Raw genomic sequence first — 12,610 nt, forward strand, 5'->3', positions numbered from 1 at the left:
TGAATGGCATACATAATGGCACACATAAGCCATGTCTCAAGGCTTAAAAATCCTTCTTTAACCTATCTCCTCCCCTTCATCTACAGTACACTCATTGAAGGGGATTTAACAGGTGACATCAATAAGGGATCATAGCTTTCACCTGGATTCACCTGATCAGTCATGGAAAGAGCACGTGTTCCTAATGTTTTGTACACTCAGAATATATAGGCATAAATACTACATCATCATTCTCCATCAGCCAGTGTGCTTCCATAGGACAAAGTGGAAAGAGGAACTGTAGTGTTGTGTGCAATGCACTGCAGAAATACCTGGGTTGCACAGGAGGTTGGTGGCACATTAATTGGGGAGGACGGGCTCATAGTAACGGCTGGAACGGAATTAATGGAATGGTAATCGAACTCATCAAACACATGATTTCCATGGGTTTGATACCATTTCAATTACTCCATTCCAGCCATTGTTATGAGCCTTCCTCCCCTCAGCAGCCTCCTGTGAACAATATATACCATTCATTATTTGAATTTCATTGATACACTGTAAGCTGATTAATTTTGTCAAGCAGAGAGACAGGTGATAGTGTATCAGTTGACAAGTCACGTAGAAAAGGTGATCTTGTACAATGTTGCATGGGGCAGAAAAGAAAACACCTTGCTATATTTTTACAGTAGCCAACTGCTTTACAATATCCCTATTTATGATGATTTGTCCTATGTATGTACTGTACAAGAATAATGATACTGTAATACTGGCTTAATTCTCAACATGCTCACAACCTGCCATTGGATACAAAAAATGATTATTGCATGTCAAGTTAAAATCAAATACTGTATGAGAAATTATATTTACCATCTACTATTCTTTCTATTCAGCACTTCAAAAAGAACAGTTTTGAAATGTGTATATAATATTTTTTGCTATTGGATTAAATGGTAGTTAAAATGACAAGATGGGGAGCCTATCACTCATTATCTGATGTATTGGTAATGGTCTACTTCTAAGACTTAGATTTTGCATGAATAACTCAGTGGTGAAAGATGTGTGAAAACCCAACAAATGCATAATAAAAGGTTCAGAACATAAGATAGGGGGAATTACAAGTGTTATCAGTTTAGAGTTGTGTACTTTTTGAACTCCCGTCACATACAGTATGTTACCGAGGTCAACACATTACCCATTTCTACATTGAGTAGGGTATAGCAAGAGTAAGGCAGTATTCCACCAGCCACGTATTGTAATAAAATTGCACGAGACTCAAGCCATGGACCAGTGGATACCCAACTGACCCATTTTGTTTCCCTTTTCAGAAGTGGCCCTTGAGCATGACAGGTGTGCAGTACATTAATCCATAAAAGCTAGTGCTACCCTGTACCATATATAAACAGATGCAATAGCTCAGTGATCTCATTGTAATTGCTTTGGGAGAAAGAACTGATAGATGCATTGAAAATAAATTGTTCCCTTTATGCAGCGTTGACTTGGAGAAGCATGCAGGCTTCATGAGTCCAGAGGACTCCATTCTGCCTAACAATATACCCAACTGTATTTATTTAGCGTTTCACAAAGCATGCTTGGCAATTGTAAATTCCTCCTGTTGAAAGAAATGTGTGATTAGAATGAAACTTGAATTGTTATTTGTGTATATAGTACATTAGATAATTGCACAAAATTAGTTGTTGAGGGTTGTTGAGAGGGAAACTGGTCAAACGGGGTATCCAAGCATTTGTGGGACCTGTGCGTATCTAGGCATTTGTGGGACCTGGAGAAATTCATTAGGTGGCATATGTAGGGCCTGGGTAGCAGGGTTACGGGAATGAGTGTGTTTAGGAGTGGTACTTGTGGTTGGAGCTGCAGTTGAAATTGTGGTTGGGGGTGTTGTTGGGGCAGAGGGTTGTTGAAGGGGACACTGAGGGAAATGGTACTGGGGAAAGGGCCATAATGGTATCCCTGGTATACGTACGGGTATCCAGGTGTTAGTGGTCGTTAACAGGTGCAGGTGCCTGGGTCGTTCAGGGATTATGGGGTTTAGGGGTAGGGGGAGTAAGAGTGGGTTCAACAGGAGATGTTGACACAAGCATGGCTTTCTGGCCAGGGTGATGAGAAAAATAATGGTATTTGGGGTAACTGGGCTGCTGAGGGAGTAGCCTTGCTGTCAGCAGGAGAGGATGGAGAGGATGGAGAGGGAGGGAGTGTAGTAGCTGCAGTGGTGGTTGGTGCAGCAGTGGTTTGAGGGGGGCCTGCAGGGCTCCCCATCCACCGAAGGCATAGACCAGCAAACACTCATCATCCTGAGGGGGAAAAAACAGTGGTGTAAAGTAACTAAGTAAAAATACTTTGAAGTACTACTTAAATCGTTTTTGGTGGGTATCTGTACTTTACTTTGCTATTTGTATTTATTTATTTAACTTTTATTTAGTCAGGGGAAACCCATTGAGACCAGGGTCTCATTTTCAAAGGTGCCCTGAGCACAGCAGTACAACAGTACAACAACTTTCAACATTACAACCACAACAATCTCTTCATCGCTGGCATACCCAACACCCCGACGAGCTCTGGGGGCCCATGCACCTGTCATTGCTTTTTTTGTTAATGTCATGAATAATTTTGACAGTAACGCTCAAAAGTAATTAATTCATAAACCGTTTTAATTTCCATATCTACTAGGAAGCTAAGTGTTTGTTTCTTCAGCTTCAGGAATGTGACTGAAAAAGTGCCCCAGGTCTTTAATTCTTGACGCACGGATCCCTTTAGCGGGAATATTTCACCAACAACCGCTGAATTGCAGAGCGCCAAATACAAAAACAATTGCAAAAAATATTTATAATCATCAAATCACAAGTGCAATATAGCAAAACACGGCTTAGCTTGTTGTTAATCCACCTGTCGTGTCAGATTTTGAAAATATGCTTTACAGCGAAAGCAATCCAAGCATTTGTGTAAGTTTATCAATCACTAGACAAAACATTAAGAACACCTAGCAGCCATGTAGATTGGTCACGAAAGCCGGAAAAGCAATAAAATGAATCGCTTACCTTTGATGATCTTCGGATGTTTGCACTCACGAGACTCCCAGTTACACAATAAATGTTCCTTTTGTTCGATAAAGATTATTTTTATTAAAAAAAAACTCAATTTGTTTGGCGCGTTATGTTCAGTATTCCACAGCCTTTGGCAGATCATCAAGGCTTGACGAATAGTATCCGTAAAGTTCGTAGAAACATGTCAAACGTTTTTAATAATCAATCTTCAGGTTGTTTTTAACTTCAATAATCGATAATATTTCAACCGGACTGTAAACTATTCAATACTGGAGAGAAAGAAAATGTCGAGCAACGAGTGTCGCGCGCATCAACTAATGGAGGGACATCTGTGTATCCACTGACGCGTTTTGATAAGTCTCGCTCATTTTTCAAAATAAAAGCTTGAAACTATGTCTAAAGACTGTTCACACCCTGAGGAAGCCACAGAAAATGAATCTAGTTGATATCCCTTTAAATGGACGAAAGGCAGGCAATGGAACAGTGATTTTTCAAAATAAGAGTCACTTCTTGGTTGGATTTCCTGTTCTGTTATACTCACAGACAATATTTTGACAGTTTTGGAAACTTTAGAGTGTTTTCTATCCTACTCTGTCAATTATATGCATATTTTAGCATCTGGACCTGAGAAATAGGCAGTTTACAATGGGAACGTTATTTTTCCAAACATAAAAATTCTGCCCCCTAGCTTCTGTTGATGACACAAGTTTACTGGAGAACTGAGACGAAGTAGAGACTGGACAGGGTGGATATTCGTATAATAAAAAGCAGTTTTATTCAGAGGTAAAGATATCTGATACAAACATGCATGGACTCGTTCATTCGGCTCGTAAGGAACCTGCAGACAGAGCCCAGATAACAGAAATACATAGTCATTTTATACAGCACAGAAAGTAGGTTGAGTCTGGAAGTTCTGGTCCTCTGGTTGGTTCTGATGAGTTGGGCGAGGTCTCCTTCAGGCTAGTATCACTGTCCCATTGGCTCTGAGTAGAGTTCTTTGTCTTCAAAAATGTTCAGACTGAAGAGGAGTTTTTGTGTGTGCGTAGATGTTCCTGTCTTATCTGTGTTTATGAAAGATTTACGTCAGCCCTCAGTCCTTGGTTATGTGTGTGTCTCATTATCTCGTGGGATGCAGACCCAAGCACTCTTGCTCAAGGCCTTCCCTGCCTTATCAGTGTTTATGAATGTTCTGTGTCAGCCATCTGTCTCTGGTGTGTGTGTGTCTCAGTTTCTGCTTGTGAGTATGTGAGAGAACCTTGTTTAAGAAAGAAGTTAGTTATAACAATGTAATAGCAATATGCTTGTGTTATTTACAATGGTATCTCTTACACTTCAAGAGTTTTTTTTTTTTTAAATCACTGATTCAAATGATAAGGGGGATATCGGTTTACAAATGCCGTGGTCAAGGCTGAAACGACGCCAATGCAATGAGTGGAGCTTAATTGGGTGTTCAGAAAGCTCATATCAGACGGAGAGCCTTATGCTTCTTATGTAGTTGTTTGAGTTTTAGTTAAGAAAGCAATCTCTTCGCAGAAACGACAGGTACAGGGATGGTATAAACAGCTTGATTGTCGATGCAACATCAGGGAATCTGTGCAGAAGGGAGGAGTGCTTCAAATACAGCAGTTCTGCAACATCTTTAATTGAGCCTCTCGTTCTCCTTAATTGCCATGCTCAAAATGTTACGAAAATAGAACTGTATAGGAAGCTCTGGGGGCAGGTTGTCTAGATACTGGACAGCCAATAAATTGGCAGATGCAAACAAATTATAATATTTTGTGGACAATAGTTATTAAGTGCTTGAACAAAAAACGCGGTTTGCGTTTTTCATTCATGCTGGTAAACCGGCGTTTGTGTTGTGTGATTACAATATCAACAGTTTATTATCGCTGGTACGTCTTGGCATGCATCATTCAAGCCTAAGTTTAAAGACAATGTCTCAGGCAAGATTGTCGCAACTGAAGACGGTATTTAGCTATAGATAGTACACAGTATAATGAAACAATCCCTAGTAAGCTGTGTTTTGAGGGTGAGCTGACTGTATTATTTGGCATTAATAGACTGGTTTTAAGCACAATAACTTTCTATCCAAGCTGGGAGGGAGTGCAAGGACGGCTCATGTCATGCAGGTTCAGGTAGCCTATACAGGACAGCTGTATATTGTGAAATATCAGTTGATAGCTGGTTAGTATTCTGGTTAATATTTGACAATGTGCAATGTTTGCATTTTCAACTTTAACTACTGAAAAAGGAATTGCGTTAATGCCACCAGTCAGCAGTCTAAAAGTGCAGCATTGTGACACCGTGTATAGCTTCTGGGTCTGAAGTTCAAATGTATGCAGATGATACAGTGATATATGTGCATGCAAAGAGCAAACAACAAGCTGCACAAGAACTCACTACTGTAATGGTCCAGGTTACAAAGTGGCTCAGTGACTCGTGTTTGCATCTCAATGTGAAAAAAACTGTTTGCATGTTCTTCACAAAGAGGGCAACAGATGCTACTGAGCCAGATGTCTATGTGTCAGGGGAGAAGCTCCAGGTGGTATCTGATTTTAAGTACCTTGGCATCATACTTGATTCCAACCTCTCTTTTAAAAAGCATGTGAAAAAGGTAATTCAGATAACCAAATTCAAGCTAGCTAATTTCCGATTTATACAAAATTGTTTGACTACAGAGGTAGCAAAAATGTACTTCAAATCTATGATACTCCCCCACTTAACATACTGCTTGACTAGTTGGGCCCAAGCTTGCTGTACAACATTACAACCTATTCAGTCTGTCTACAAACAGGCTCTCAAAGTGCTTGATAGGAAGCCCAATAGCCATCATCACTGTTACATCCTCAGAAAGGATGAGCTCCTGAGTTGGGAAAATCTTGTGCAATACACCGACGCATGTCTTGTATTCAAGATCCTAAATGGCCTGGCTCCCCCTCCACTCAGTATTTTTGTTAAACAGAAAACCAAAACATATGGCAGAAGATCCACAAGGTCTGCCATGAGAGGTGACTGTATAGTTCCCTTAAGGAAAAGCACCTTTAGTAAATCCGCTTTCTCTGTGAGAGCTTCCCATGTCTGGAATACGCTGCCATCAGACACACATAACTGCACCACATATCACACTTTCACAAAATGCATGAAGACATGGCTAAAGGTCAATCAGATTTGTGAACATAATCCCTAGCTGTGTATTGCCGCTTTCCATGTTGTCTGTTGTCTGTAGCTCGTGAGGTGTGTTAGACCACTGCGCCACTCGGGAGCCCCTAAAGACAAATGCTTAATTTGTAAATTATGTCTGAGTGTTAGTGTCCCCAGCTATCCGGGAACAAAACAAATAAAATAAAAAAGACAATCGCGCTGTCTGGTTTTCTTAATATAAGGAACTTTAAATTATATATAGCATTTACATAGGTGTATTTTAGCAAATACAATTTCTTTTGATATATTTATAACCAAATACATTTAGACTTTTACTCAAGTAGTATTTTACTGGGTGACTTTCATTTTTACTTGAGTCATTTTCTATTAAGGTATCTTTAATTTTACTCAAGTATGCCAATTTGGGTACTTTTTCCACCACTGTAAACTGGTGATCATCACTTACTCTTACTCCAGAGAATGGGAGCGTTCAATCGGATCCCTTTTGTCAAGTCGGTGACCAACATCTTTCGAAGTTTGTTGTACTATGGGATAAAAATTGCCTGACTTGCGCCTACATGAACTTTACAACAATCATGTGATCAAAGGTCAGGATGTTTTGACTGCAGTCAACTTTCGGCTCGACACCAGCTGCAACTACTGGCCAACGTCTGCATTGTGGGAGGCATTATTTGGCACAACTAATCATTCAAATGTTTTTGTTTGACTCAAGCGAACGGGACCAAAGACATGACTAATCAGGAAGCAACTTTGCCGCGAATAATATGTATACGGTGGATATGGTCATGGATGCCGGCCACAGAAGCAGTGGCAGGACATAGTTACCACCTTGTATGAGAGAGAATAAAGCATTTGAGTGGCATTATGCTAGTCCTGTGAATGTGGTATAATGACCAATATGAATAGAGGCTCATTTTTTCTAAATAAGTAAAAGTTAGTGAGCTTTCATGGAGGAAACGTCACCTGTTGTGTGACATGGCAGCCTTGGTATGGTGCAACAAACATCACATATCTGCGTGACCTATTCACAGAGTAGCCACAGTGAGTTGGCATCCGGAACAGGGGAAGAACAGGAGACCCATCACCTGCACAAGACAGAAATACCTCAGGCTCACCCCCAACTCATTTGGGTCACAGAATTGACCTGCATCAGCTAGATCAGTGTTTAATATATATATATATATAATATATATATGCAAAATGTGTAGAATTGGAGGAAATTTGCTTAAAACGGCACTATTCTCTCTCGGCCTCATAGCAAAATGTGTAGAGTACCGTGAGATTAGCTATAAAATTGCCCATGGCAAAATGCTGTATGTAGAATTGCAGGAAGTTCATTCCTACAAAGTAAAAAAAAAATGTAACCAGTTGTGGGTGTCACTTTTCGAATGAACATTTTTCTAATGTTATTTATTTTAAATTTAGCAGGAGAAACTCTTGAGATGCATCATCTCTTTTTCAGGAGTGTCCCACATTTAAAAAATCTAAATAAACAATAGTGACAAGAATAATATGGCAACTACTAATGACTGACCATCCATGAGATCAAAATGATAGTTCTATTCAGGTGTTGAAGCTATACAGCAATTTCGTATTAGGCTACATGATTTACAAACAAATCGAGTAAAACAAGCATATATTTTTGGTTCTGGGGTTAAACAGTTTAACTAAGCTCATATATCTATTCGGAACACAATTATTTTTGTGGGAAAAAAAGTGGCCTTGTGACTTACCTTGAGATGCAGGTTGGTCGGCCTGATAACAAGCCTCAAATGCAAATGTCAGAGATCAGTTTTGAGTTTTAATGCTGTCAGATGTGGCCGATTCATCGTTGGTGCTACCGAGACCTACACTTCTCAGTTAGCCGGAACGGACATTCAATTTTGGCATCTTTTGGCACAGGAATGCTTGCGTCTTGTGGGTCCGGCTTAAAACAGAGCTCAGCGTCGCTGTCACCATAAAGTACAATAAAGGATGTTTCCACGACATCCCACTTTTTCACATGCTGGCGCACACAAAATTCGGTGTAATTTAGCTAGTTTGTATGAACAGATCTGCTAGAAGTTGCCCCACATTTAAACCGCTTTCCTAATTGATGTTGTTGTGCCCTTGAGCAAGGCACTTAACCCCCCACAAAAACATCTCCCCGGGAGCCCAGTGTGGCAGACCCCGCACCTCTTCAAAACCTGTACAGTATGTGTTTTCTTTCGGAGGGGTTGGGTTAAAAGCGGTAGTAAAATTTCAAGTTGGCCCTTGTGTGCAATTGACCAATAAAGTGATCTTAATCGTACTCTTTTACTGAAATTCATAATGAGATGGTAAAAACATCACAATGAACATGATAACTTTATAACACAATTGCAAAAAAAGAGTAATAAGTAGACTTCTTTAACTGAAATATTTATTAAGAGAACATCGAGTTAATGTACAGTAAGTGAATTTAACATAGAGAGCTGATCAACAACACTGAATATGTTTATATCTTATATATGACTTTATCAAACTTCTGATGAGTGGTGCTGTTCCCTGGCCAAGTGTTCACTGTGGAACAACTCAAGTCCTTTCGTACTGATATGAAGTGACATGGGCATTTGGATGAGGTGATGATGACGTCACGGTCAGCTCATAGATCTGTAACATCATCACTGCAGCCCACACTGGACCAGTCATCCTCCTGAGGGACCCCTGGCTTATTCACCTCGTTTGGAACAATAGGCATGTATATATATATCATTGTCTGGAACGTCCTCCTGGTGCTCAGGGGTTGGAGATGGCTGAAGGATCTGGTTATCAGAAGCCTCCGGCTGTAGCTGTGGCTGTGGGTCTGGCTGTAGCTGTGGCTGTGGGTCTGGCTGTAGCTGTGGCTGTGGGTCCGGCTGTAGCTGTGGCTGGGTGTCCGGCTTTAGCTCGGGGTCCAGCTGTAGCTGTGGCTGTAGCTGTGACTCCGGCTGTAGCTGTGGCTGTGGGTCCGGCTGTAGCTGTGGCTGGGTGTCCGGCTTTGGCTGGGGGTACAGCTGTAGCTGTGGCTGTAGCTGTGGCTCCGGATGTAGCTGTGGCTGTGCGTCCCGCTGTAGCTGTGGGTCTCGCTGTAGGTGTAGCTGTGGCTCAGGCTGTAGCTGTGGCTGGGTGTCCGGCTGTGGGTCCGGCTGTAGCTGCGGCTGTGGGTCCGGCTGTAGCTGCGGCTGTGGGTCCGGCTGTAGCTGTGGCTGTTGCTCCGACTTTGACTCTGCCTCAGGCTGTGCCTGGTCATTTGCTCTGAAATGATCAGAAGTTGCAGGCCTGGAGCCAGCCTCCACCTCCCACCTACAGCCAACATTAGAGGTGGGAGAGGTGAGAGAGGGTGGCGTGATCTCACTGTCCGCCAGTGAGGTGTCAGTGTCAGCACCAGCTTGGTGGGTCCAGGTGGATGGAGGTGGGGCTGTGAAGAGGCTGCCTACCCCTAGGAAGTGTCCGTTGTCATGGTGGAGCGCGTTGTCGATGCTGCGGCTTAGGTTGATCGGGGACTGGGGGAGCATGTCAAACTCTATGAGGGAGAGGATGCACTCGCGCTCACCCACCCGCTGCCACAGTAGGTGGGTATCACTGCTGCTGCTGGTAGTGGGTTGTCCACCCTTGTGATGAGATGGTGACATGGTGTCCCTCAAGCTGTGTGTGGTGGGGGGATTGTCATAGACACGTATGGAGCCACTGTCTGCTCCCGAGTGATGCTGCCCCGCCCAGTTTTTCGGTATGAGCTCTGCCCAGTTTTTCTCAAAATTCCTGAAAGGCCCTATCTGCAGGATTTTCCAAAACGATGCTCTCTCTGGCCTCCCTTGGCCATGGTCGCTCCTGGCACGGCTCCTCAGAGGGGTCCAGAACACCCAGGAGCCCAGCACCAGCATAGAGAAGCCCCAGAACAGCTCCAGCACCCGTGCCCAGAACTGCCCCAGCCACCAGCCCCAGCCAAAGCGCCTCCAGTCCCCCAGCAGCCCATAGAGCCAGAGCAGGCTGTAGATCTGCAGGCTGGAGCACAGCACCCCCAGGAGGGCACACACTGCCGTCACGCGTCTTGCCCGCTCCTCAATCCTCTGAGGGGCCACCCACTGGTGTATGGGGGTCTTGGAGAAGGGCTGCAGGTGGGAGAGTGACTGAGTGAGAATGCCCAGGCAGAGAGTCAGGCCCCAGCAGAGAGAGAGGCTCTGTAGAACCAGAGGAAAGGCATGGGACAGCGTTGGGGAGAGCAGGTCGGCTGCCAGCAGCAGGGTACAGTGTAAGACTGCCAGACTTCCCACCACACGAGGGCGCTGCATCGCTGGGGACAGCAGAATCATCGCCAGGGTAACCTGTGCCCACAGCAGCAGCAGCAGAGGCAGATTATAGAGGGCAGTGAGGACTGGCCGAGACAGGATCCGGCGTGTGCCGTACGGGTCAGTGAGGAGGAGGACAACACGCAGAGCCCCGGTCAGCAGCAACAGCCTATTGGCCAGGGTTAGGACATCACAGAGGGGGTGGAGCATATTAGACCGTCCAACCATTCCCAACACAGCCACACAGGACAGCAGCAGGAAGAGTCCAGCAGAGCCATAGACGTGGAGCTCCCAGGCGAAGGCCAGCGTGCGGCTCATGTCCTCCCAAAGAAGGAGGGTGCCGTTGGTGCCAGTAGGGAACACGCAGGTGCCAAGACCCAGCACACAGGGGCCTCCATTCAGGTTCTGATGTGTTACGGGACCAAACACACCGTAGCGGACAGAGGGCGCAGGCCAGAGTTGACCCTTAGCTGAGAAAGTGAGGAAGGTGTGTGAGAAAAATAGAATAGTTTATAATCTCATCAAGTAATATAGAAAGCATATTAAGTGAAAGAGAAATTGCCTGACTTAGAACAACAACAAAAAAGGCCATTTACTGTTTTCTTCATGTTGATGGATTATGTGTTTCACGTCAGGTGATGATTGTACCGGGAACTCAGTTGATTGTATGTCAGGAATGGATTGAGTTTGTTCCTTTTCTGAAAAACAAAATAATCATACACATATAACTTCTAGCAGAGGAAACACTTGGATATTTTGTGAGTAATTAGAAATAAAAACAGAATTAGAAAATAGTCAACTCTTGTGCCACTTACCTCTTTGAAACTGTCCTGTCACAATGGGTGCTTGTTTGGGATTGGCTGATGACAGGGTGGAGGAGTGGGACAGTTTTCCCCGAGTGTCTCTGCTTATGGGAACCGCTGAGTCAATCACAAAAATGTATTTTAACACAACCACATCTTCTTCATCATTCTCCTCCAGTGCTCCAAGCCCTTCTTCTTGTTCTGGAGTGGCCTCTGTAATTGTGTCTTTAGGGGATTGGTGGGAGCTGTGAGGAGTTAATGGGTTTGGAGAATTGTTTATTTCTGATGTCGAGTTGACAGTTGGCTCCATTTGTTTTGAGATCTCTACAATAGAATACGCAGGTTCCAGATTGAGTACACTGTCGTCGTCCCCTATGGGTGACAAAGATAATTTAGACGTAGCTCTAAGTGTAAGCTTGGTCAGTGGGCTCTTGGCCGGTGAACGCACATCCTCTGACGTCTGTAAGCCAGCTGGTCCTGCTGTGCTGACGCTGTCTTGGGTCTGTTTTTGTGGCGTGGGAGGGGGGTACAGAGAAGTAGGAATGGAGGAATGCACTTCAAGTTCCTTCGCTTTCTTCTCCTCATTTCCAGTTGCAGAATTGATAAGGAGTGTGCTGGCAGGTGTCTCTTGTTGACTTTCTATTATATCTGTGTCCCCAAGTCCACTATCATCCATAGACTCATCACTGCCATAGGATGTGCCAACCAATGCCCCATCTAAGTCCTCCATACTGGTAATCCTGTTTCCTGGCACCTGAATACCGCCGGCGGGCAGAAGGATGTCTGTCCCTGGCTGTTGTGTTGTGGTAAGCTTGGGGGCTGTTGTACCCATGTTAGAGGTGGTGCTGAGGGAGTTAGAGAATGCAGGGAGTGGGACATGGTCAGAGTTGCTGGATGAGGGTGAGATGGCCCTGATAATGTTTCCAGGTGAACAGTGAAGCAGTGTGGCCAGCACCAAAGAGAGAGATAAGAGCCACACCATTGCTCAATGTAACCTTGAAGCAGCAATCATACCTTATAGAAGACCTGCAGAACAAAAGAAAGGAAAACGTAAGTGAGGTGGCTAGAAGCTATAGGACGTAGCAGCAGGCAGACAGGCATAGCACTCTGTTTGGTCAAAGTAACTTTAATTGATAACATTCACTATCTGTGACACACTGACTATGAGTCTGGGAGTTGTTGTTCGTGCTTAGGTAATGTGGTTTTCCAGGGTAATTTGCAGGTGAAGGGGTTAGTAGCGTGACGTTTGTCAGGGTGAGCAGCAGGGCTGTTAAGTAGCAGCTTGTAAAGGTAAGCTAAGGGTAAAGTGTTAAACAGCTTC

The 12,610-nt window shown here is 43.9% G+C and overlaps 1 protein-coding gene across 1 annotated transcript; it reads right to left on the reverse strand.

Moving 5' to 3' along the window:
* Nucleotides 1-8,634: 8,634 nt before the first annotated feature.
* Nucleotides 8,635-12,307, reverse strand: LOC129842868 (proline-rich transmembrane protein 3-like). Its single transcript, XM_055911567.1, is given in 4 exon segments — nucleotides 8,635-8,956; nucleotides 8,959-10,956; nucleotides 11,083-11,184; nucleotides 11,302-12,307. Coding segments are annotated over 4 exon segments (3,096 nt in total). The 5' UTR covers nucleotides 12,272-12,307; the 3' UTR covers nucleotides 8,635-8,930.
* Between the last annotated feature and the right edge of the window lie 303 nt (nucleotides 12,308-12,610).

This window comes from Salvelinus fontinalis, chromosome 3, assembly GCF_029448725.1.
Source record: "Salvelinus fontinalis isolate EN_2023a chromosome 3, ASM2944872v1, whole genome shotgun sequence".
Classification (NCBI taxonomy): domain Eukaryota; kingdom Metazoa; phylum Chordata; class Actinopteri; order Salmoniformes; family Salmonidae; genus Salvelinus; species Salvelinus fontinalis.